This window comes from Chlorocebus sabaeus, chromosome 12 (assembly GCF_047675955.1).
Source record: "Chlorocebus sabaeus isolate Y175 chromosome 12, mChlSab1.0.hap1, whole genome shotgun sequence".
Taxonomy (NCBI): domain Eukaryota; kingdom Metazoa; phylum Chordata; class Mammalia; order Primates; family Cercopithecidae; genus Chlorocebus; species Chlorocebus sabaeus.
Genome location: NC_132915.1, coordinates 35,272,734 through 35,298,803, shown reverse-complemented (window position 1 = coordinate 35,298,803; position 26,070 = coordinate 35,272,734). Strand labels below are relative to the sequence as shown.

General features: G+C 39.1%; 2 protein-coding genes across 9 annotated transcripts in view; both read left to right on the top strand.

Moving 5' to 3' along the window:
* Positions 1–1,041: 1,041 nt before the first annotated feature.
* On the top strand, positions 1,042–5,650 carry RANBP6 (RAN binding protein 6). 2 transcript variants are annotated; one of them, XM_007969311.3, is made up of 2 exons: positions 1,095–1,222; positions 2,338–5,650. In XM_007969311.3, the coding sequence occupies exons 1-2, from the start codon at positions 1,208–1,210 to the stop codon at positions 4,402–4,404; spliced, it is 2,082 nt and encodes a 693-aa protein (XP_007967502.3). In that variant the 5' UTR covers positions 1,095–1,207; the 3' UTR covers positions 4,405–5,650. The 2 variants fall into 2 exon arrangements, with proteins under 2 accessions (XP_007967501.2, XP_007967502.3); XM_007969310.3 differs by having other exon boundaries at positions 1,042–5,650.
* Positions 5,651–5,974: 324 nt separating this feature from the next.
* Positions 5,975–26,070, top strand: part of BRD10 (bromodomain containing 10) — a 140,950-nt gene continuing 120,854 nt past the window's right edge. For all 7 annotated transcript variants that reach the window (XR_005240429.2, XR_012094772.1, XR_012094773.1 and 4 more), the window contains exon 1: positions 5,975–9,420. Coding sequence is in view for 4 of the 7 variants with exons in the window: in XM_007969316.3 (XP_007967507.3) it covers positions 8,828–9,420 (593 nt within the window). In the remaining 3 variants the exon portion in view is untranslated. The remainder of the gene's footprint in view (positions 9,421–26,070) is intronic.

The window sequence follows — 26,070 nt, the reverse complement described above, 5'->3', positions numbered from 1 at the left end:
TACTCAGTTGTCTTTCCCATTCTTTATTATAACCCGCAGGTCAGGTGATTCTGACACACACCAGATTTTGAGCTACCACTCTACTGCATTAGATGTGGTAGTGGGGAAGTAATTATTTTTTTATTATCACACTTATTATTTTATAAACAGCTTTATTGTAGTATTATTTATATGCCATACAATTCACCAATTTAAATTGTACAACTCAATGGTTTTTAGTATAATCACAGAATTGTGCAACCATCACAATTAATTTTAGAACATTTCTTCACTCAGAAACAGCCTATTTGATAGTAGTCATTCTCCATCCTCCTCCCCGCAGCCTCTGGCAACCACTAATTTCTGTTATACAGATTTGCCTGTTTGGTACCTTTCATATGAATAGAATCATACAATATGTGGTCATGACTGGCTTCTTTTACTTGGCATGTTTTCAAGATAGATTTATTGTTTTAAAATTATCAAAGTAACAATAAGTTTAGAAATAAAAAAGAAAAAAATCACTCATAATCTGACCGGAAGCAGTGGCTCACACCTGTGTTCCCAGTACTTTAGGAGGCCGAGGCGGGCGAATCACCTGAGCCCAGAAGTTCGAGACCAGCCTGGGCAACATGGCAAAACCCTGTCTCTATAAAAAACACAACAATTAGCCGGGCGTAGTGGCTCGCGCCTGTGGTCCCAGCTACTGGGGGAACTGAAGCGGGGAGGATCCCTTGAGCCCAGGAGGTTGAGGCTATAGTGAGCAGGGATCGCGCCGCTGCACTACAGCCTAGGTGACAGAGCGAGACCTTGTATCAAAAAAAAAAAAAAATCAGTCATAATCCCATTCTAATCAATGCTTTTCTTCTCTCCTCTGCAAGTGCACGTTTATCTTATTGAAAAACAAATGGAGGATGCCATTGGCCTCCACACGGCTCTCACCTCTCTCCAAAACCTAGCTCGCCGCCTGCCAGAGCGCAGCGAAAGCTTCTGGGCAGAGGAGGGAGAAGCACCCCGCCCATCCCCGCCGGCGCCTCGCCTACGTCACTGCTTCGAGCCGCAGACCCCCTCCCTCCTTCCCGGTCGCGGTAGCTTTGACAGAGCGCAATGGCGGCGACCGCGTCTGCAGGGGTGCCGGCGACTGTGTCAGAAAAGCAAGAGTTTTACCAGCTTCTGAAGAACCTGATCAATCCAAGCTGTATGGTGCGGAGGCAAGCAGAGGAAATCTATGAAAATATCCCAGGTCTGTGTAAGACTACCTTCCTCTTAGATGCCGTCAGAAATAGAAGAGCAGGTTATGAGGTGAGACAAATGGCTGCCGCACTGCTACGACGGCTTTTGTCCTCTGGGTTTGAGGAGGTTTATCCAAATCTGCCTGCTGATGTTCAGAGGGATGTCAAGATTGAACTGATTCTGGCTGTTAAGTTAGAAACACATGCTAGCATGAGGAAAAAACTTTGTGATATTTTTGCAGTGCTGGCCAGGAATTTGATAGATGAGGATGGTACTAACCACTGGCCGGAAGGTCTGAAGTTTCTTATTGATTCAATCTACTCTAAAAATGTGGTTCTATGGGAAGTTGCACTTCACGTTTTCTGGCACTTTCCTGGGATTTTTGGGACCCAAGAGCGGCATGATTTGGATATCATCAAACGGTTGTTGGACCAATGTATTCAAGATCAAGAACATCCAGCAATCAGGACATTATCCGCTAGAGCTGCAGCTGCATTTGTACTTGCTAATGAGAATAATATTGCTCTTTTCAAAGACTTTGCAGACTTGCTTCCTGGAATCTTACAGGCTGTGAATGACTCATGCTACCAGGATGATGATTCAGTGCTAGAATCCCTTGTCGAGATCGCAGATACCGTACCTAAGTACTTGGGTCCTTATTTAGAAGATACTCTACAGTTGAGTTTGAAGTTATGTGGAGACTCTAGGCTTAGTAATCTGCAGCGCCAGCTGGCCCTCGAAGTTATAGTGACCTTGTCTGAAACTGCCACTCCGATGTTGAAAAAACATACAAATATTATTGCACAGGCAGTTCCTCATATATTAGCAATGATGGTTGATCTACAAGATGATGAGGACTGGGTAAATGCTGATGAAATGGAAGAAGATGATTTTGACAGCAATGCAGTTGCTGCGGAGAGTGCACTAGACAGACTGGCTTGTGGGCTTGGTGGAAAAGTTGTTTTACCAATGACCAAGGAGCATATCATGCAGATGCTTCAGAGCCCTGACTGGAAGTATCGACATGCTGGATTAATGGCCTTATCTGCCATTGGAGAAGGATGCCATCAACAAATGGAATCAATTCTAGATGAAACAGTTAACTCCGTTTTGCTTTTTCTTCAGGATCCTCATCCAAGGGTGAGGGCTGCAGCCTGTACTACACTTGGACAGATGGCTACAGATTTTGCACCTAATTTCCAAAAGAAATTTCATGAAACAGTGATTGCAGCTTTGTTACGTACCATGGAAAATCAAGGTAATCAGCGTGTGCAATCACATGCAGCTTCTGCTCTTATTATTTTTATTGAAGACTGCCCCAAATCATTGCTAGTTCTATATTTGGATAGTATGGTGAAAAATCTACATTCCATCTTGGTGATTAAACTTCAAGAGTTGATTCGGAATGGAACTAAATTGGCTTTGGAACAACTTGTGACAACCATTGCATCAGTTGCAGATACAATAGAAGAAAAATTTGTCCCATATTATGATATATTCATGCCCTCACTAAAGCACATCGTTGAGCTTGCTGTTCAGAAGGAACTTAAGCTTCTGAGAGGAAAAACTATTGAGTGCATTAGCCATATTGGTCTTGCCGTTGGGAAGGAAAAATTTATGCAAGATGCATCAAATGTGATGCAGCTGTTGTTGAAGACACAATCAGACTTAAATAATATGGAAGATGATGACCCTCAGACCTCTTACATGGTTTCAGCATGGGCTAGAATGTGTAAAATTCTTGGAAAAGATTTTCAACAGTACCTTCCACTAGTTATCGAGCCTCTTATTAAGACTGCTTCAGCTAAACCTGATGTTGCTCTCTTAGACACACAGGATGTGGAGAATATGAGTGATGATGATGGCTGGCAATTTGTAAATCTTGGAGACCAGCAGAGTTTTGGAATTAAAACTTCAGGACTTGAAGCAAAAGCAACTGCTTGCCAAATGTTGGTTTACTATGCTAAGGAGTTAAGGGAAGGGTTTGTGGAATATACAGAACAAGTTGTGAAGCTGATGGTTCCTTTACTGAAATTTTATTTCCATGACAATGTTCGAGTGGCAGCAGCAGAGTCCATGCCTTTTCTCCTGGAATGTGCAAGAATTCGTGGCCCAGAGTATCTTGCACAGATGTGGCAATTCATATGTGACCCCTTAATCAAGGCTATTGGTACTGAACCGGATACAGATGTGCTCTCGGAAATAATGAATTCTTTTGCAAAGTCCATTGAAGTTATGGGAGATGGTTGCCTTAATGATGAACACTTGGAAGAACTGGGAGGAATACTGAAAGCAAAACTTGAAGGGCACTTTAAAAACCAAGAATTGAGACAGGTTAAAAGACAGGAAGAAAACTATGATCAACAGGTTGAGATGTCTCTGCAAGATGAGGATGAATGTGATGTTTATATTCTGACCAAAGTATCAGATATTTTGCACTCATTATTTAGTACTTATAAGGAAAAGATTTTACCATGGTTTGAACAACTACTTCCATTAATTGTAAATCTAATTTGTTCAAGTAGGCCATGGCCAGACAGACAGTGGGGATTGTGCATATTTGATGACATCATAGAGCACTGCAGTCCAACTTCATTTAAATATGTAGAATATTTTCGGTGGCCAATGCTACTAAATATGCGAGATAACAACCCTGAAGTCAGGCAAGCTGCTGCTTATGGCCTGGGTGTCATGGCACAGTTTGGTGGAGATGATTATCGTTCTTTATGTTCAGAAGCTGTTCCACTGCTGGTAAAAGTTATTAAGTGTGCAAATTCCAAAACCAAAAAAAATGTCATTGCTACAGAGAACTGTATCTCAGCAATAGGGAAGATTTTGAAGTTTAAGCCTAACTGTGTAAATGTAGATGAAGTTCTTCCACACTGGTTATCATGGCTTCCACTGCATGAAGATAAAGAGGAAGCTATTCAGACTTTGAGTTTTCTCTGTGACCTAATTGAAAGTAACCACCCAGTTGTAATTGGTCCAAATAATTCCAATCTTCCCAAAATAATCAGTATAATTGCAGAAGGAAAAATTAATGAGACTATTAACTATGAAGATCCTTGTGCCAAACGTCTAGCTAATGTCGTGCGTCAGGTACAGACTTCTGAAGATTTATGGTTGGAATGTGTATCGCAACTTGACGATGAACAGCAGGAAGCCTTACAGGAGTTGCTAAATTTTGCTTGAAGCACTTTAATATAACTTGAATATTATCTACCATAAAAGTAACTACAAATAAGTGTTGTGAATAGATTTTATTATAAATCAGAGAACTGTTTTCTCCCTGCTAAGCAGTTTATAGTTCTTCCCCATGTTTCTCCAGAATTAGTCAATGTTAGTCCTCTGTTTATCTTGCATGTTTTATCTTCCAAACACAGACCTTGGTGATAACCTGTGCTTCAAACTGTCTTACAAAGTTTGTCACCTTTCCCCTAGTTAATGTAAAGTATATAAATTGTTGCTATTTGATTGAACTATTATTGATGCTAGCCAAGCAGTATACTTGATGTGAAGATGTCATGCTATCACAATATGCTAAGAGCTCACGAAAATAAGATAGAATTTCCAGGACAAACATCTTTGGAATTGTGAATGAAGGATATAGTGGCAGGTTTGTCCCTCTTTGATTAATATTCTTGATATTTGTGGTGATGGGAGGATGCTGGTACTAGGAGAGTTTAGAGATATTGCAGTGGATATGGGATGTATATGAACTTTTTCATAATATACTCCTAGGAACTGGGTGGGACATACCCATATTGTAGTTCCCAGCGTGTCTGGTTGAGAGTTAGAGAACTTTTAAATTTCTTTAACCAGACAGGTCTCTATTCTTTTAAGTTATCCAGGACTCTAAGAACCATAGTTACTGACAAGGGAGTCCTGATACATCTAATATTGGTAGCATGTAACAGTGTTTGACAAAGAGTAAGTAAGCAATATTCTTGGGAGTCAGTGTTGTGTGTTTCAGCAGAGTATTATTTTGTATATGTATGACATTTTCCCCCTGCAAAGCAGCTCAACAAGAGAAAAATCTGTAGTTATAGAGCTTAAATTGATTTCTATTTCAAAGAATTTTCTAATAGATTCTAGAGTAGCACTGAAGAGTATTCTATTGTAAAAGTGAGAGGAAAGCAAATTTAATTTTCTTTGAATATGAAAAAGAAAGCAACTTTGAGAGTAGTCATTTAGCAGTAGATGTGCATTATTATGAGAAAACAGTTCCATAAATCCGAGGTTAATTATATTAACTGGAATGTCGGTCTTTAATGTCGAGCTTATGGTAGGGTAGAAAATAGCTTTCTACTCAGCTAATCATTAATCGTTGATCCAAAACTTAAATAAATCTATAATTTCCTGGGGCTATTATGAGTACTGTGTATGTATTTAGCAAATATTTAAGATCTAGTAAGTGCTCAATAAATTGTAGCTGTTATTGCTGTTGTTGTTTGTACTTCTATTGTGTTCTTTTATAGTTTGGAACTCTTTTTACTTCAGAATTTTCCCAATCCATTTCCTATTCATTCATATTGGCAGGCTATTTAGGCTAAAAGGAAAATTAAGGACATTATGTATAGTATGATCACAATTTTTAGTATATTTAAGATAAATAAAGTATAGATGAATGAATAGAAAAATCCCACCTCAAAGTACTAATAGAGGTTTTCTCTAGGTGGTAGGATTAAGTGGCAAATTTTCTTCTCAGTTACCTATATTTTCTAATTTACGTACATACCTACAACCAACATATTTCTTGTTTTGTTTGTTTGTTTTGAGATGGAATTTCGCTCTTGTTGCCCAAGCTGGAGTGCAATGGTGCAATCTCAGCTCACTGCAACCTCCACTTCCCAGGTTCAAACGATTCTCCTGACTCAGCCTCTTGAGTAGCGTGGATTACAGGTGCGCACCATCACTCCCAGCTAATTTTTTGTACTCTTAGTAGAAATGGGGTTTCACCATGTTAGCCAGGCTGGTCTCGAACTCCTGACCCCAGGTGATCTGCCCGCCTCAGTCTCCCAAAGTGCTGGGATTACAGGTGTGAGCCACCGTGCCTGGCCCATATTTCTTGTGTAACAAAGTTTCTTTTTTAAGACCAAAGACCCGATCCTACTTTCATTTATAGTTAAGTTGCTATCATCTTGACCTCTTAGTAACCTAGAGTTGAGGTTCCTTCTATTCACCCACACTTTTCTCTTTTATATAATCTTAATTAAGAAACCCTTTATCAACATTTCTAGCAATTCCCTATACTTTTATGTATGAGGAATTAGAAATTCTGCCAGATGACTTGGAATTAGGCACCTGGAGTTTTTGAAGTATGACAGACCTAGATTTTAATTTTGGTTAACAACTTTCTTAAACTAAGAGGCAGTTTCCTCATCTGAAAAATAAGCCTAATACCTAGCTGATAGGATTGTTGTGAGAATTAAAGGAGATAATGAATATAAAGTGCTTAGTGGCACAGGGTTCAATAAATATAAGCTAATATTGTCCAAGAGTCATGAAATAGGGCTGATGACTAAAGAGGAGTAGAGGATGTTTGCTTGGGTACGTTGGGCTTCAGATTCCTGGGCTTTGTCAAAAGAAAGGAGGAATGTCTAGTCAGACACACTTTTTGGTTGCCAGGTGCTGAAGTAAGATTGATCCCTGCATTTTTTTTCTGTGAGCTGAAGTTCTTTTGTGGACTCTGAGGGAAGAGAGCCCTGTAAATGCATTATATATTACAAATGTCTGATGAGAGGAGACCTCGAATACTAGATAAAAGGTCTGTGTGGAGGACAGTGTCAATACCCTAACTAAAAGAGTGTTCCCGCTTCACTATTTTACCTAAGAGTGATACTTAACTTACTGGACAAAAAACAGCTTTGAGGTAAAACAAATTTTTATCTTTTTATCACTGCTTTGAAAGTTCACATTAATGAGAAGTAAACAATTGTAAGAGAGTATCCTAATCATTTAGTTATACACATTTTACTTTTAAAATGCATGATTTCTGTAATTTTGTTTTTGTGTTTAGGTAATTCAGGTTTCAAACGAGGGTTCTGTGTACCTAGAAAAAATAATGTGCGTCTTTCAAATAGAATATGAGAAAATAGTAATATTTGCTTTGCGGAACCATAAATTCCTACCTCTCAACTAATTTTAAGTAGCATGTAAACCAATGTGAATGATGAGTCCACTTTTTAGTCATTACACAGTAATTGTAAAATGTAGTGAGCTTGTCAGCCCATACAAACAACTGTTTAATGCTGTACAGCTCAGACATGAACTATTTTGACTGTTTTCAGTCCCAAGAATTTGTTTAAATGACGTTCCATTCTCTTTCTTTATTCTTAACAGATCTCAGGAATCGGGAAGGTTGAAAATTTTTAACTGAAAACATGGAATTAGTTCCAAAATATGAATTGATGTTAAGAGCTGGGGTTCTAAAAATCACCTCCTTTTCTTCTGCATGTGAACGTATGGTCGAGTCCTTAAACTTTCTAAACTTCTCAAAATTCTGGTTAGGTATAAAAGACTCGCAGTCACAAGGGAGAAAGAGTGGAAATAGAATGTAAATTTTATAGTAGATTTACATTTTGCGCTTTCTCACTATTCATTTGCCATTAACAAAGGTTATCTAGCAACTTTAATTTTAGTTTGGGGGGCTAACAAGCGCCTTGCAAAAGAAGTTTCCTCTTGCAGCACTTGCTTTAAAAAATCACCCTTTTGGCCACCTTCCCAGGAGGCGGTGACTAAAGCTACGCAGGCGCCTTGCTTCCCCTTCCATCAGCCTCTTAGCTTCGCCTACGATTGATTACATCATTGGTCCGCGCAACCCTAGCAGGCTTCTGGGCCTGTAGCTGAGCCGAAGCTCTTCCTTTTGCGTAGCGGGGCGGGGCGCGATGCTGGCGGGAGGGGGAAGAAATTGTTTTACTACGCATGCGCACTGGGGATGGCGACGGGGCCTCTTTCTTTGCTTTTCTCCACAGCTCTTCCCAGTCGGGGGGCTGAGTGCCCTCCCCCTTCTCTCCCTGCCCCTCCCCTTTCTCCCCCCACCACCGCCCAGCGGGGCTTCTAACTGACAGTTGTCGCCGGGCCCAGTCCGCGCGCCGCCTCCTCCTGCCCGTGTCCCCCGCAGGTAGAGAGGGGCGGGAGGGGGTGTGAGGGAGAGGAGGAGCCGGAGCCGCCGCTGCGGCCCCCTCCGGAGAGGGGAGAGGAGAACCCCCTTCCTCCTCGCCCCCTCCCAGCCCCCCGCTGGCCCGGGAGGGGGTGGGGCGCCGAGGCTGCGGCGACCCGGCGGGGCCTGGCGGGTGAAGAGCAGGCGGGCGGGGTGCGGAGGGGTGAGGCCGGCGAGGGCCGTGCGCGCGCCGCCGCCGGGGGGAGGGGAGAGGAGGGCACCTAGGCTCTCCTCTTCTCTCCCCCCTCCCCGCGCGCCATGTAACCCCGCCCCGCCGGCGGTGAGCTCGAGACCCCCGCGCGCACCGAGCCGAGCCGGCGGCTGAGGAGAGCCAGGCCCGATGTGGCAGGGGCTACGCGCCGCGGCCGAGCCGTGAGGAAGCGGCTCGCGCTCACGCGTCTCCCAGCACCTCGAGCGGCCGCTCCACACCGCCCAGCCTAGGCCTGTCGGGGCATGAGCGTGCCCGGGACGCCGGGAGCGATGGAGCCGGCCGGGGAGGAAGAGCGGTCGCCACCGGCGGCCGAAGGAGAGGACGACGAGGAGGAGGTGGCAGCGGCGGCCACGGCCTCAGGGCTGGCCCGCGGAAGGAGTGCTTCCTTGCTGGAGGACGCGGACGGTCAGGAGGAAGAGATGGAGGCGATGGTGATCGGAGGCGGTGGCTGCAAGGAGCAGGAGCTGACCTACGAGCTACAGCAGGGCTACCGCATCCTGGGCGAGTTCCTGCAGGAGAAGCACCGGGGCCTCACCGCCCCCTTTCTGCAGCCCTTGGGGGGCGTTGCCACCGCGGAGGAGGAGGTGGCGGAAGGGCCGCGCAGCGGGGGTCGGGGCGGTCGCGCCTTCCCGCAGCAGCCCGGGCAGGGCATGTATCTGCTGAAGATGGAGGAGAAGTTCGCCAGCGGCCAGTACGGGGGCATCACCGAGTTCGTGGCGGACTTCAGGTTGATGCTGGAGACGTGCTACCGCCTGCACGGAGTGGACCACTGGATCTCCAAACAGGGCCAGAAGCTGGAGATGATGCTGGAGCAGAAGTTAGCGCTTCTTTCTCGGTAAGCAAGCCCGATCTCCGGTGGGACTGACAGGCTGACACAAACACACCCTCACACGTGTCCGAGGATGGGCTGGGCCAGGGGCCTGGGGGCGGTGCTGATAGGGGCTGAGTCGGTGCTGGAGAAGCCCGGGAGGAGGAGCGGCGCTGGGCGGGGACCGGAGGGGTGTGGTGGGTGTGGGCCGAACCCGGCGTGCGCGTAGACTGAGAACTGAGAAGGAAACCCGGGTCTGCATCGCTGAAGAGCTGGGTACAGTTTGCAGATGTAAGATGGAATGGGCCCTGTAGGAAGAATTGCACGTGTAGGCAGAGCAACAGTTTTTGTGGGATGGAGGTTGGACCCTTAACTTTTAGACAGTTTAACATGACATTTAAAACAGCGTTTAGGACGAAATATCTCTGGAAAAATAATTTTGGCTTATGTAAAAGGGTGTCTGAAACCATTAAAAATAATTTTATCATTTACTACTCATGTCGGTCATTGAAGATTTATGGAGTGTTACTAAATGGTTAATGGTTATTCTTGCATACTACTGATCTTTTCTCTCCATTTCATCTGAGGACACCGAATTTTTGCAATAATAGGGAATGCGTCAACACACATTTTCTAAAGTTTACACGTTTGTGTTTATTCTGCCAGAAATCATAGGCAAGTCAGATGACACTGTGCTCTTGGTATCCACCACCCATATATCCAATTATTTAACATTAAGAGGAGGATACTAAAATGAATGTGTTGTTTTATAATAATTGTATAGTCGATGTCAGTCAAGTTAATTTCTAAAGTTTAAATTTTTCGGGAGTGGAAAAATTCAATGTTTTTGGAATTGGTAGTTGAAGTGGAATAGTAGTTTGTTCACTTTCAGAATGAGGTTAAGTTGAGCAAGTCACTTAACCTGTTTGGCCTCAGTTTCCTCATCTATCAAGCGGGGATAATATTAGTACTCGCGTAGAGTTGCTTTGAGGATTGAATGAGTTAATAAATGTGAAATCCACAGTGCTGGTCCCATAGTTAGCCCAGTATAAGTGTTAGCCATTGTAATGTAAGTAGTAGCAGTCGTTGAATAATGAGTGTATACTTCATATCTGAAACTGGGCATTGTACTTGTGCTTTTAAAGAATAGCTCCTAGAAGTTGTGTTAATTTTTTGGTTCTTGATTTGTCACTTTTTTTTTGTAACCTTTGTCGTTGTCTTCCCATATGCTATTTTCCAGACTAACTGATTTTTTTCACCGAAAACAGTTAACATAGTGCCTGTCTTCATTAAGGGAACTCTCTTTAAGGAAACTCTTCTTGAATCCTTTCATAGAGTAAGATTATTTAGTAATAGAATAATTATTCACATATTTGCTTTGTAAATTACTTTTAATACTTTAGTAATTTTATATTTCTGTAGTATGTTACCCTTGTCGCCACAGTGCATTGTTGCTGTGACTCACATAAAAAACAATCTATTCACGTTATTCTTTTGAAGTTATAAAGTATCCTGATTGATGTCACAATATTTTAGACCCAGAAGAACCTTAGAGTTCATCTAATTTATCAGATGTGCGAATAGGGATTTAGAATGAGGCAAGAGAATGACTGAATAAAAGTGCTAAGAGATGGCATGTGGGTTTGAATTACTGGTGTTTTCAAAAGCTCTGTGTGTAATAAACATTTATTTTTTTCTTTTCTTTTCTGTGAGTCTCGCTCTGTCACCCAGGCTGGAGTCCAGTGGCGCGATCTCAGCTTGCTGCAACCTCCGCCTCCTGGGTTCAAGCAATGCTCCTGCCTCAGCTTCCAGAGTAGCTGGGATCAGCTGTCACCGCACCCGGCTAATTTTCATATTTTTGGTAGAGATGGGGTTTCACCATGTTGGCCAGGCTGGTCTGGAGCTCCTAACCTCAGGTGATCCGCCCACCTCGGCCTCCTTTCAAAGTGCTGGGATTACAGGCCCTAGCCACCATACCCGGCCTGCAATAAACATTTCTTAGACTTACGAAAGAGCAGACTAAGAAACTAATTTTTCCTAGAACTTTATTTATTTATTTGTAGTTTCCAGAAATACTATGCTGTTTCATGCCTGTAGTTCAGCATTCGGGAATGCCCCAGTTAAACCTTCCAAAAAAGTTCAGTAGTAATATTCAACTCCTTCAAGAATCAATTCAAATATAAACATCTCTATGATAGACTAGTCTCTTTCTTCTTTTCCTTACTCTCCTTTCCTTAAATAAAGTTTCCTAGAAACTTTATTTACCTAGAAATAAAGGTAAATTTCTAAATGCTTAGAATCATCATTCTCAGTGGTTAATGCTCAGAATACTTATATTCCCATGTGATCTAATAGTATCCATATTTAGAAACCAAACTTATAACATTTTATAGTTTATAAATGTAATGTACTTCTGACATTCCTTAGGCCAATAGAGATAAAATTCTTGCTATTTTAGTAGCAAAATATAGTATCATGACCTCAAATAGTTAATTAAAGTTGGAGTCCTTCACTTTTTTGTATTTGATGTATGCAAACACATTAGGTTTGCGGGACCACACTTGTGGATACTGGGACATCAGTTCTTCTAGCCTAAAATCTGAGTCATTACTAACTGCTTCCAGTGGGCACAACTTTGAGAAAAGCATGGGTCACAGCTGTTTGGAATGCAACTAAGATATATAGATGTTTCAAAACAGTATTCTATAGAGTGTTCACAGGAGTATGATTTTCAGCACATAAATGACTCAGATATCTTATTTGTAAATATCTCAAAGTGGTATATAGTATTTTAGAAATGAAACCAATGAATCACTTGGATATTATTTAAATTTTCTGTTGTCTTGCTGGAATATATTTGTGAGACACTAAAGGAACTTATTTTCAAAGTGTAAAGAGACTTTAAAGCCATTCCATATACTGCTGAGCTTTCTCGTGAGCAATAAATGAGGTACATTAAGTAAAGAGGATACCACATTCTCATTAGAGAACAGCCCAATAGCATTAGTACCCTGGACATAGCATTTACTTTTTTTTCTCTTTTTTTAGACAGAGTCTTGCTCTGTCACCCAGGCTGGAGACCAGTGGTGTGATCTGGGCTCATTGCAACCTCTGCCTCCCAGGTTCAAGTGATTCTCTTGCCTCAACCTCCTGAGTAGCTGGGATTACAGGCCCGTGCCGCCACACCCAGCTAATTTTTGTATTTTTAGTAGAGAAGGGGTTTCACCATGTTGTCCAGGCCAGTCTTGAACTCATGACCTCAGTGATCCACCTGCCTTGGCCTCCCAGAGTGCTGGGATTACAGGCATGAGCCACCATGCCCGGCAACACAGCATACAACTTGAATCTCAGTTTCCTTATCTGTATAATGAAGGTGTTAGGGTAGAATAATTGTGCAAGTATTTAAGTATCTGCTAGAATTAGGCATTTATGCCCCTGAGATCAAAAGGTAAGTTCCTTGTCCTTAAGTGGTTTGTAGTTGAGTAGGGAAACAAATACTTAAAAATAAAATAATTCTGTAAGGGACATAGGGACGAAATACAAGGGGAATTTAAAGGAAAATGACATAAATCTGAAGCGGAAGGGGTGAATGTGGGGATGACAAGTGAGAGGAGGTAAGGAAAAGGAGAAAGACTAGTCTTATCATAGAGGTGTTTATATTTGAATTGATTCTTGAAGGAGTTGAATATTACTACTGAACTTTTTAGGAAGGTTTAACTGGGGCATTCCAGAATACTGAACTACAGGCATGAAACAGCATAGTATTTCTGGAAACTACAAATAATTCTCTGTGCTTCACTGTGGTTTCCAGAGTGGTCTGTGTACCTCAGGAAGTAGACAGGATGACCCACTGGGGTGAGAGAAGAAAATATTAGAACCTAAGTATGTTCTATTATTATTTTATCCTTTTGAAATATCTTTTTGTTTGCTTTTTGTGATGTTTAAAGCAGCAATGCATGTATATAATGTATAAACAATTTATAAATATTTATGATTTTTATATTATCTATATATATTTTCAAGAGAAGCAGAACTAAAATCCAGGTCTGCTCTTTCAGTTTCCAAAAGCTGATTAATTCTCAGAATGAATTCCAAATTGAGCTACTGGTGTGTCTATTGCCTTTTTCAAAGGTGATAACATATTTTGATAAGTCCTAACACAGATTTTTAAATTTTTAGTATTAAAAATACAGTTTTGACCGTGCATTACTATAGATACTATTTTCTGTGTTAGACAACATCTCTGTTCTCCAAGAAAGTTATATTTTAGAAGGGATCTCATTCATCCATTTGAGGCAACTGTGAGAAATAACAATTAACATTAGAAACAGGGAGAAGATCATCTAAGTGGAAAGGAATAGAAAATACTTAATAGGAAATTATGAACAGAACTTTAGAAAACGTCCAATGTTAGTTTGAATTTTTGCATCTTCCAAAACTGATTTTTAAATGATGATATTTTTGAGAACTTTAAGAATATTTTCATGTAGCCTGAAGATGTTTTTTCTAGTTTTGAAAGGTTGTCATTAGAAAAGATGCATCACCAGTGACACTGATAGAGCTAAAATTTAAATTTTTAGTTTTGCCATTTAAGATAATATCTTGGCGAAAATAAGCTAGTGTATATCTTTGTTAAAATTATTCTTATTTCCATATTGTTACTGTTAAAAAATGGTACATGTATGGGATAAAAAGACTTTCTTAAAATATAGCTGAAGATTATTTTGTTTTGTAATTGCTTTTTAGTTGGCAGAATATTTTTTGGATTGAGGTAAGAGTACAGCATCCTTGCCCAAGTGTGGCAGCTGACGCCTGTAATCCTGGCACTTAGGGAGGCTGAGGTGGGTGGTTCACTTGAGGCCCGGAGTTTGAGACCAGCTTGGCCAACATGATGAAACCCCATTTTTACTTTAAAAAAAAAAAAAAAAAAGTAGCCAGGTGTGGTGGCACAGACCTGTAATCCCAGCTACTTGGAAGGCTGAGGCACGAGAATTGCTCAAACTTGGAAGGTGGAGGTTGCAATGAGCCGAGATGGCGCCGCTGCACTCCAGCCTGGGTGATAGAGTGGAAAAAAAAAAAAAAAGTACAGCATCCTCATGAAGCCTCAAAAATTTAAAAATAGTGGTTTCCAACTGCAAGTAGTAATCAAATTAAAAATGAATTTTTATTTTAATCCTTTCCTGAGTTAAATTTGAATTCTTACTGGCTTGCTTATGCTCAGTTAAGATCAAAACCTATAAATTAATTGGGAATTTTAACAAGATGTTTATTTCTCCTCAGTAAGTCTAACCCATCCTACCTCACACTGGATTCTGTAATTCTTTTTTTTATACAAATCTTTAAATATTGGGGATCTTTGGTAATAGAATCTGGATTTGCCTCATATTCAGAACCTATAGAATGTTAGAGCTTGATATTCCATGTAGTTCTATTTATTATAGTAGCCATTGTTTTAAAAATAGTGTTATTTCAAGAAGGTTCAGAAAATGTTTTTAAGTGCAGTAACAGAGGTATGAAAAAGCTCAATTAACAAGACATTTATTGAACACCCGCTTTGTTCTGGGGTTTGGGGGGCAGTCCCCAGCCCCAACAGGTTTAAGAGATGGTAGGAAGGAACACGTATTACAGGCATAGTAAAAAGTTAAGTATGTTTAAACTGTGAGTCTCAAACTTGTGCCATTGTCAGAACACTTAGAAGTCATGGTACTATTTGCACAACATCCTGAAATATATTTTTAATTGTATCATATGATTTTTTTTGCTAGGACATCTAAAAGATTTAAAATAAATAATGGGAGGGAACCCTTAATTGAAGATATTCTATATAGTATCTTAGTTTTTTCCCCCCATAAATTGGGAAAACATAATCACTTTCGGATTTTAGGTGATAAATCTTGGTTCAGCTCATGAATGACCACGTTCCAAGGAGCATACTTTGAGGATGTATACTACTGTGATGAGCTATATTATAGTGTGCAGAGGAGGGATAACTATTGGGAGTGGGTAGCTGGGATTAAAAATATTTTATTAGATTTTATTCAAGAGATTATGGTTTTTGAGCTAGGTTTTGAAGAGTGAGTAGAATAATGATAGGTGAAGATGTGTAGTTCATTGAACAGTTATTTGAACTGTTATGTGTTAGATAATATGTAAAGCCCTGTAGATACAATGACAAACATGACTTTGTCCCTTCAAGGTGATAGGTAAACAGAAACACATAATTAAAAGTTAGGTGTTTGGAGGCATAATTAAAAGTTAAAGTCTGGAGGCAGGAGAGTACAGAGTAATTTAGGGGAACAGCTTATACCCAGTGGTTAGAGTATAGGATGATGAGGATATGTAGTGGCAGCTAAGTCTAGAAAGATAGTCTGGGGCCAATTATAAAGTACCGTGAATGCTTGCTAGGGAATTCAGAATCTAGGCAGTGTAGATCCATCACAGGTTGCAACTAAGGAAGTAAAGTGATGATTTTACTAGTAGTATTTGAGGTTTGAAGGCGGAAGTGAAAGGATAATGAGGGAAGAAAACCAATTAAAAGATTATTGAATTAATTCTATCAAGAGATAATAGACAGTAAGAATAGAAAGGTGGATGGGGATACAAAAGAGGTACATTCAACAGGTATCAGTGGTAAATGGCAAACTGTTGAATGTGGAGTGTGAAGGAGCAGATGATGTCCAAAATGAATAGGAGCATTTGAGCCCAGCTGATGGTGATGCTTAGGGGACCTGAGAGGAGGCATTCATTTGAAGATAATCCAGCTGAGAATTGTAAGAGTGCATATGGAGCCCAGCATAGTGACAAGGGCTAGAAATGTTTAATTACAGGGTAACTTGCTGAAGGATGATAAATAAATAGAGTAAATGAGATTGCTCAGGACAGAGTCTAGTAAAAATACAAGGGAGCCAATGGCAGAGCTTTGTGTGAGGGTTGAATGTCTTCAAACTGAAAAGAAAAAAGATTAGAGTTATGATTATAATATGTATAATGTATATTAAAAGCTGAAATGCTTAATTTAGAAAAGGTAGTTAATGAAGCTGAAAAGAATTTATTTTGGAATAAGTAAAAAGGCATTATTTGAAATATGCTGAACTTACAGACTATTATTTAGAGAGATTGTTCTTCCATTTGAAAATATTAATTTGAGAATGATTTAGAATTAAGACAATAAAGATGTCCTAATAGATTCTAATATATTTTGCCTTATAGTTTGTTTCTCCTTGCATGTGTGCCCTTGTATTTATTTTTATTTCTCAAAGAACACTAGAGCAGGGAAGAAAAATCATATCTTGGAGAGAAGATGTCATCCCTTTCATAGTTTTATTTTAGCTTTCAGATCATCTTTAGGCTATCTCTGTAAGATGAGAGTTGCCTAGAACAAATAATAGCCATTTTCATTTTCCAGGAACTTGTATAATAATGTGAATCTTAAAATTCATATTAAGTTACCAGAAAAAATTTTTTTTAATTGGGAAAGGCTAATAAGCCCCAGTGGTAATATCTATCACCAAACCCTTTGTTATATCGTCTTCCACCTGAGACCTATGAATATTCAAGAAATAAGCATGCATTACAGTCGGAATATTAAGTAGGTACATTTTGAAAAAAGATTCAGGAAAACCAAGAAAATGTTAATAGTTATTGTTAACTAGAAAGATCCTAAGTATTTTTCATTTTCTTCTTTTAACTTTTCTGTATGTCCTAGGTTTTCTACAATAAGCATATTTTATATTAAAAATGTATTCCACTGAAAGGAAGTTAATATTTACAATTCTGAATAAACCATATAAGTTAAAAATTGAACACAGACACCATACCCTCCCTTAAGGGATGGACACAGTGTTCAAAAGCATAATAGAAGGTAGTATGTGGTTAATGTGGTAAGACAAGTTCAGTTCATTATTTTTAGCATATATTTACCATGCTTATTATTTGATAGGCACTATAGGGATATTCAAAGATGGATATGGAAAGACACAAGTGGATGAACTAAGTTGGTGTAGAGGTTATTCCAGGCAACAAGAATAGCATATCTAAAAGTGCAAAGGCAGAAAGAGCTACTGTATGTAGCTAGGGAATGGCCAGTAGTTTAGTTTGGCTAGAGTGTAATTATATATAGAAAAGTAGTGACAGGTGTGACTGTGAGGGCCAGATTATGTAGCCAGATCACAGAGGGCCTAATATGCTGTGCTAGTATTAGGGAGTTGTATGAAGGATTTTAAACTAGGGAATTACAAGGGATGCATAGATGAAATGAATTAGAGAAAGAGAAAACTAGACTCAATTTGATCTTTTCCCATCCCTTAATTTTCAGCTTTGCTTATTCTTGACTTCCAAGTTAAAAGAATTGCGTTTGACTTTATTTCTTTTAGATTTGATTATATATATAAATGTATCAGGAAAAATTAGTTTTATATATTGCAGAAATCCTAGAGCAGTGCTAGAAAGAAGAGAAATTTTGCCAAATTGAGATAATATGCTAGATTTACATCTCTAAATAATTTGTTAGACTTAGTTGTTTTGTTTCTTTGAATCATTTCAATCTTCTGTTCTCAGGGAAAAAATATGTTAAATACAGAATTTTATCAATTTCAGTTAGTCAGTCTGCCAAGTTGGTTTTAGTAACTTTGCCAATAACCAAAAAAAGAATTATGGCAAATGTAATTAATAAATTATAAACATACTGACAATATCAATGTGCTTAATTTGACAGCTTAGTTTTTTAGACACAAATTTGTATTTGTAACAATTTAATACTTAGAAGAACATAATCCTTAAAAAATACAACGTTGCTAGTAGAAGGTATTTAAAAACTATTAAATATGATAGTATTTCAAGGTATTCCACAGACTACTGACAAGTATGAGAACCATTTATGTTCTTCAGTTTATCTAAATCCTTCATACAATTCTAGTATGCTAGTGATTTCTACTACTTATTAATTCCAGGCTAGGGAATTTGATTGATAGTAATATTTAAGTCAGAGTTTCTTAGTTATATCCAAGACTTATTTTAAAAGTTTCATGAGATGAGTATATAAATTATAGGATAACTGAAATCTCTTACTTTTTTATTAACAATTTAAACCCTTTTTATCTCATTTATGCACATGTATTATTTATTTACATACAAAAAAATTAAATGCAAAGTTTGAATTTGTTATATAGCACTTAATCACCATGCTTGGTTGCTTATGAACAAAAGCTGTAAGGATTGAGAGAAGGGAGTCTTTTCTCCTGAGAAGCAGACAGGAGAGAAAAGGATCATAAAAGATTTCAAGGAATAGATACCTTTAGATACCTGTGGTGGTAGGATTGACAGTATTTGCAATATAGATTATTAACAACTATTATGTTTATACATATTATGGGAGTCTAAAGAAAATAGTTGAATTGTAACTAATATATGTAGACTTTTTAGCAATCCATTGATTAGTGTTTATATTTGTAATAGTTTATTAATTTAAAATGTGTATATCTAGTGGCAATAAAAGAACAGTACAAGAGAAAATCTCCCTCTTTCACCAGTCTCCAGGTCTCCTACTGCTAAGAGGCCAGTCCTACTGTTAATAGTTTCTTTTATCCAGTTGAGTGTCCAATAGCCATTTCAAACTTCAACATGTTCAAAACAGAACTTTTGTTTTTTTTGTTTATTTTTACTAAGTTTAGTCTTAGAGATTTGACCATCCACCAAGTTGCTCTAGCCAAAAAACTAGTATTTTTCATTGATTCTTCCTACTTCTAAAGTATATTTTAAATCTTGCCTGTTTCTTTCTACTGTTACCACTTAAGTAAGTGTACTTGACTGTCCTTTACAAAATGTATAGTATGTAACTTACAGTTTGAACTTATTTATTATGTATTGTGTTTGCTTACTTTTTGTGTATCTTCTTTACTAACCATGTAAGCTCAGAGCAGACAGGAATGTTGCCTGTGTTGTTGCCAAACCTACCCCACTACCTGTAAGTGCTTAGTTAATATTGAATGAAGGAATGAATGAATGGATGGATGGACCTGCCTGAAATTTGTTTTGGTGAAGAAGTGAGGTTGAAATCCAGCTTTATTTTTTTCTCAAATACCCAGTTGTCGCAACATCAACTTTCTCCATTATTTTGAATTACCATGTTTATAATATGTTATTGGTGTATTTGGATCTATTTTTCTATGTAGTATGTCTCTGGTGTATTTGGAGCTAACTTTCTCTGGTATGCTGCTGATCTAACTATTCATCTTCTGATATTAAACTTTATTATTGTGACTTTAAAATTTATTTTAATATATTTGGTATAATGAGTCCTCTTCCAAAAAAAACCCGTTATTTTCATGTATTTACTTTTCCATTAGATATGTGGCTTTTAAATAAGTATAGCAGAATCAACATTTGCATCACCCATGTTTTGTTCACTTCGCATGAGAAATATGCAGGAAAACAATAGAAATCACTAGTTTGTGGGGAATAAGAAAGGTATTCTTCTCATTCATGAAGTGAAAGATGAAAAGTTGATAGCATTGCTTATTTTCTGTGGACACTGTAATAGCCACATGCCACATTCTTCTAATTTTAATTATGTCCTTAGCTCTTGCCAAGTCCTATATCTCTTTGTTAAGACCTGTTATTTCAGGTAGGCAGGTGCTAAGACTTGCTCTAGCTTTCCTGCCTTTCTTCCTTGTGCCATTGTCTGAATCTTAAAGTGTCCTAAATTTACGATCTGCTACTTTAAAGCCTCATCAATGCCTAGGAGATAAATAGAAGAGTTGGCCAGGAAGAGGAAGCCAAGGTATTTACCTGCCTACTTTGCAGACTCATTACATTTTTAGCATCTTCTAGGGAACATTAGCATATCGAGACAGTATGAGAGTTAGTGACCTAGAGAGCTTCTGTTATGCCTGCATTGAGAACTCCTGAGTGGTTCTGTGTGGTAAGGAATAGCTGTAGCAGTAGTAATATGTTAAGCAGAGCAACCCTAACTTACTAAAAATGCTTATCAAACTTGTCAAGGTTGATAAGGCACTTTTCAAATACAATTTCTCGTAAATAAAAACTTTGCATTTGCCTTTGTGCCTTTCCTAAATTCAGAAAAACAGAAGAAATATATTCTAAGCAAAATGATTTTTTAAAAATTAGTTACATGGCTCAGGCATGGTAGCTCATGCCTATAATCCCAGCACTTTGAGAGGCTGAGGTGGGCAGATCACCTGAGGTCGGGAGTTTGAGACCAGCCTGGCCAATGTGGTGAGAGACCCTGTGAAACCCCGACTCTGCTAAACCTACAAAAATTAGCCAGGCATAGTGGTGTATGCTTGTAATTTTAGCTACTTGGAAGACTGAGGCTTGCTTGAACCCAAGAGGCAGAGGTTGCAGTGAGCTGAGATTGTGCCATTGCACTGCCTCAATAGCAGTGCAAATAACTATGGATAATTCCTAAAACTATGCTGTAAGATCTTATCTACCTATATGTATTCCTCCGGAGGGGAATAAATATATTTATTTATATATATATATTTATTTATTTTTGTTGTTTAATGGCTTTACTTACCACTAAGGACTCCTAAATCAGTATCTTGAACCCCCCGCCTTTAGTTTTAGTTTTGTATTTTTGTCCATAGAACTTTTCCAGTTGGTTGTGCAATTGTTATCTCAAGATGTTAAAAACTGAGTATATTTCTAACCCAAATCTCCTTTCCAGTTTTCCATTTTTGTTTTTGACTTTCACATTTTTGTCAGTGGTGTCATCATTGTTTCAGCCTGAATATGTCAGTCATCTTTGAAGTTTATACTTTTCATTCCATATATACAGATTGTTAGGGTGTTCTTTGCTAAATCCCTGTTGCTCAATAAATATTTTGAAAAATATATTTGAATAATATGAATGAATATTTTTGTCTTTATTTAGTATTCTGTCTTCACTCTTTCCTGTCTATCTAAAACTGTTCTTTCTGCAAAGTCCAATTCAAGTTCTTAACAAAAGAGTGACCAGATGGTATAGAAAGGTTGACTAAAATAAGAACTGAAAAATACCCTTTACGTGTCATAACTGGGAGATCTCTGGGAAGAGGGATTTCAGTGGAGTAGCTCCAAGCAGATGCCACATTATAGATTGAGATGTGAATGAAAGATGAATTGGATCAGCAGTTTAGATGTGACTCGGGGAATAGTGTGTTTTTAATATAAACTTGGACTTGTTTATATACTAAAGCAACTAACAGGTAGAGAAAGAGAGTTTGAAGATTCAGAAGATAATTAATGAAATACAAATTTTGAAGACCTGTGTAGTGATTCATTTTTCATCAGAGGATTGGAGGCACATTTTTCACTGAAACATAAAGTAAGGATGGGCCTGGATTTAGATAATTTTGGTTTTTGAGAAGCAGGAAGTTAATGGAGCTCTTACTTAAAAACTACCATTTTCTCTGAAATAAGTTGTGGGCAAAGTCACCTGTGAGGTGATGGAATGAAGCTTTTGAATAATGATAGCATTTGGGCTGGCGTGGTGGCTCACGCCTCTAATCCCAGCAATTTGAGAGGCCAAGGCAGGTGGATCAACTGAGGTTGGGAGTTCGAGACCAGCCTGACCAACATGGAGAAACCCCGTCTCTACTGAAAATACAAAATTAGCCGGGCATGGTGACGCATGCCTGTAATCCCAGCTACTCGGAAGGCTGAGGCAGGAGAATCACATGAACCAGGGAGGCGGAGGTTGCAGTGAGCTGAGATGGCACCATTGCATTCCAGCCTGGGCAGTAAGAGTGAAACTCCGTCTCACAAAAAAAAATAATAATAAAGTGAATAATGATAGCATTTGAAGTTGCTGTTATGGAGAATGAAAGAAGGAGTTGACCACCTTCAAAGAAGTCATATTAGGTACAGTTGAGCCCAGCTGAGGTTATGGTTAGACAACAGACCACAAGGTGGTTATTTTTTCCTACACTGCTCAGTAGGAGAGGTATAGGATTGAAGGAGCTTTTGACTGAGATGTAAGAGAGAGGCTACATGCCTGAGACAGAAATATAATTGGTCCAGGGAGATAAGAGAAGAGGTTAGTCATGTATGATGGGTCTCAACTGGTTATCTATGTGAATAGCTAAAAGAAGTTGAATTATGTTACAGCAAATGAGAGTCAGACAAGGGACTGGAGGTCTGAAGGAAGACAAAAAAGAAATTCAGGGGGAATAAGAGTAATGACTGGGAAAGTAGAAGGTAAAGATCAAGTAGAAAGTAAGTTTAATGGTCTTTGATAAATGCTTTTTTGTGGGTATGAAGGCTTCTTCTTTTTCTGAAAATAATTTTGTATATGAGATAGTTAATAGCTGCAGATAAGAGCAGTGGTCTCCAAACCTTCATGATCTGGCTTCCCAAGCAGCAAACATTTTCAATATGTACCTTCAATTATGCATATTTATTTATACATCATATATGGATACTTTGCTATTATGTTTTATGTTATAAAACATAAGCTAGGCTGGGCGCGGTGGCTCACGCCTGTAATCCCAGCACTTTGGGAGGCCGAGGCAGGAGGATCACGAGGTCAGGAGATCGAGACTATCCTGGCCAACATGGTGAAACTCCCTCTCTACTAAAAATACAAAAAATTAGTCAGTGTGGTGGCGGGTGCCCATAGTCCCAGCTACTCGGGAGGCTGAGGCAGGAGAATGGCGTGAACCCGAGAGGCAGAGCTTGCAGTGAGCTGAGATCGTGCCACCGCACTCCAGCCTGGGCCACAGAGTGAGACTCTGTCTCAAAAAAAAAAACAAAAACAAACATAAGCTAAACTAGATACTTAAAATGAGAGAGCAAATAAGCATATTTTAAAAAATTTTTGACATTATCGATGGTACAAAAAGTCGTTTTTGGTGAGGTCATTGTGATGCTTCCTTAGTTTTGAGAATCTTGGTTTTATACTTGGCTGTAGAGCTATTTGAAAGACTTGTTTTAAGCTATGTTTATTCTGATACTTGGTTTCAATGGCTGTTGTAGCACAGAGCTTGTAAAGATACATAAATGTAGACAGAAGCTTAGATGGATGATACTTATCTATCAAATATGCAAAATTTTTTGTCGAATTCCCCAGTAAAATTTTCTGTCTTTCCTAATTTAATTAGTTGCTCTTGAAGACTAATACTAATACTAAGGTGTGCTGTGCTGTTAATCTCCATTTGCCCCTCTAAATGCATTTTCCACCCTTGTGCACTGTGCTCTATGCCCCAGAAGGCTAATTTATAAGGATCATACTGGTATGCCTTGACCTTTGACTTCTGATTGGGTTCAGCCAATAGGAGGGACTGACAGGAGGACTGAGAGGACAGACATATTTATTCCTACAGCTTCCTTTTTGCTGGGTTGCAAGTTGTCAGTAACTGTGCTCCATCATATGGCCCTCTCCTACAGTCACTGCTCTCTGGGTTCCAGTAACTATTCACTCACCTCCCCCTAATGGGCTTAGAGTGGTAAAATAGTTCTCTGCTGTGGCTAGCCCCAAAGTGCTTCACTGTCCCTTCCTATTTTCTCTCAACCTTGCCTGCACATTTGTAAATAGTCCCTTCGTTAAATAAACATCACATCTTTTTACATATTATCTATTTCTTGCCAGGATCCTTAGGGCTAAAGTTGCATTTTAATATTTTTAACTGGATAGGTGAGCTAAGTGATTGAAACTCTTCATTTAGATTTTTTTTTTTTGAAACGGAGTCTCGCTGTGTCACCCAGGCTGGAGTGCAGTGGTGAGGTCTCGGCTCACTGCAACCTCCGCCTCCCAGGTTCCAGCAAGTCTCCTGTCTCAATCTCCCAAGTATCTGGGACTACAGACGTGTGCCACCACGCGCAGCTAATTGTTTTGTTATTAGTAGAGATGGGGTTTCACCCTGTTGGCCCAGGCTGGTCTCAAACTCCTGACCTCAGTTGATCTACCACCTCGGCCTCCCAAAGTGCTGGGATTACAGGCGTGAGCCTCTGCGCCTGGCTTCATTTAGAATATTTTTAAGCAGATTAGATAACCCCGAGTTTTAAGTGTGCTGATAGAATTTTTATAGATGACGCATGTATGTTGTTTTTGATAGCAAAAGAAAATCACATGATGCGAAAGTGTTCAAACATCTATTTTTAATAGGGGAATAGGTGTCAGTTTGTATATTAACTATAAGTAAAGCTTAGTATCAATTCACTTTCTTGTTAAGACTTATTGTAATAATTTTAAACAGAATCAAGCCTCTGAATTCTGAAATTTGGAATATATCAACACAGAAAAGACTTTACATGCTTTGTGTTATTGAAAAAAAAGGGGGAGAGGAAAGAAAGTATAAAATTCAATAAGTAACTATAATTATTTCTTAGTGTTTGCTTATGGATGGCACTATATTATTATTTTCAAACTATTGTCAGATTGATTTCATGAAATGATTTCCCTAATAGAAAAAAAGCTTGAATTTTGCAATGGGGGAGCTATTTTAGTGCATTTATTTGGCCATTGATTATTTGACAATCCTATTTGGAAGGTAAGTTTTTTTTATATATTATTTTATTCACTGATTAATGGAACTCAAGTAGATAGTAACATGTTTAATCAGGATTCTTTTACTGTGGACAATATAGATGACTGAAATTTTTAAATCTTAATTATATGTGTGAATTTAAAATGGAAAATAGGCTTGTGTTCTTCCAAATACTTTCTATGTGCATATAGATATATAGGGCACAATTTGAAGGCCTGATGACAGTCATTAACAAAACAAAGTTCCTATCCTCCTGGAGCTTTAATTCTGTTAGATGGATAATTACCAAATAAATAGTAATTATATAATGCAATGTAGTGATAAGTGACATGAAGAAAAAGAAACTAGTATAAGAATAGAGAGTGATAGGGTATCTTTTATTAAATAATGTAGTTAGGGCAGGTCTTTCGGATGTTGTGGCATTTGGACAGAGACTTGAATGAAGTGATAGAGTATAACCATATGAGTATCTGGAGAAAGAGTGTCTTAAAGGAGAGAGATCAAGTGCAAAGATGCATGGAAGCAGATGTGTTGGTATGACTGAGAATAAAATGGGGAATTTTGTGGCTGGCATACAAAGAGCTAAGGTCAGAGTGGCAGAAAATTAGGCCTGGAGAGGCAGGCGAAGGCCATATCATACTAGGTCTTGGAAGTCATAAGAACTTCAGATTATTCTGACTGGAAGACTTTGGAGGAGACAAAGCAAAAGCAAGGTAATAGCATCTGATTTGATGGCATCTGATTTGCTTTTGAGATGGAGTCTTTCTCTGTCGCCCAGGCTGGAGTGCAATGGTGCGATCTTGGCTCACTGCAACCTCTGCCTCCTAGGTTCAAGTGATTCTCCTGCCTCAGCCTCCCGAGTAACTTAGACTACAGGCGCACATGCCATCAGGCCCAGCTACTTCTTGTATTTTCAGTAGAGATGGGGTTTCACCATATTGGCCAAGCTGGTCTGGAACTCCTGACCTCAGGTGATCAACCCACCTTGGCCTCCCACTGTGCTGGGATTACAGGCGTGAGCCACCATATGTGGCCCTGATTTGCTTTTTAAAAGGATTACCTGGGTTGCTATATGAATAGACTCTAGGAATATCAGAGCAGAAGCGAGGAGGCCTGTCACAAAGCAACTGCAGTAGTCTAGATGAGAGTTTGAACTCACGCGTGTGTAGACACACTACTAGATGCATGTAGA

What these genes read in the sequence shown, in the direction of transcription:
- RANBP6 (XM_007969310.3), top strand. Translation starts at nt 1,087, where the DNA reads ATGGCGGCGACCGCGTCTGCAGGGGTGCCGGCGACTGTGTCAGAAAAG.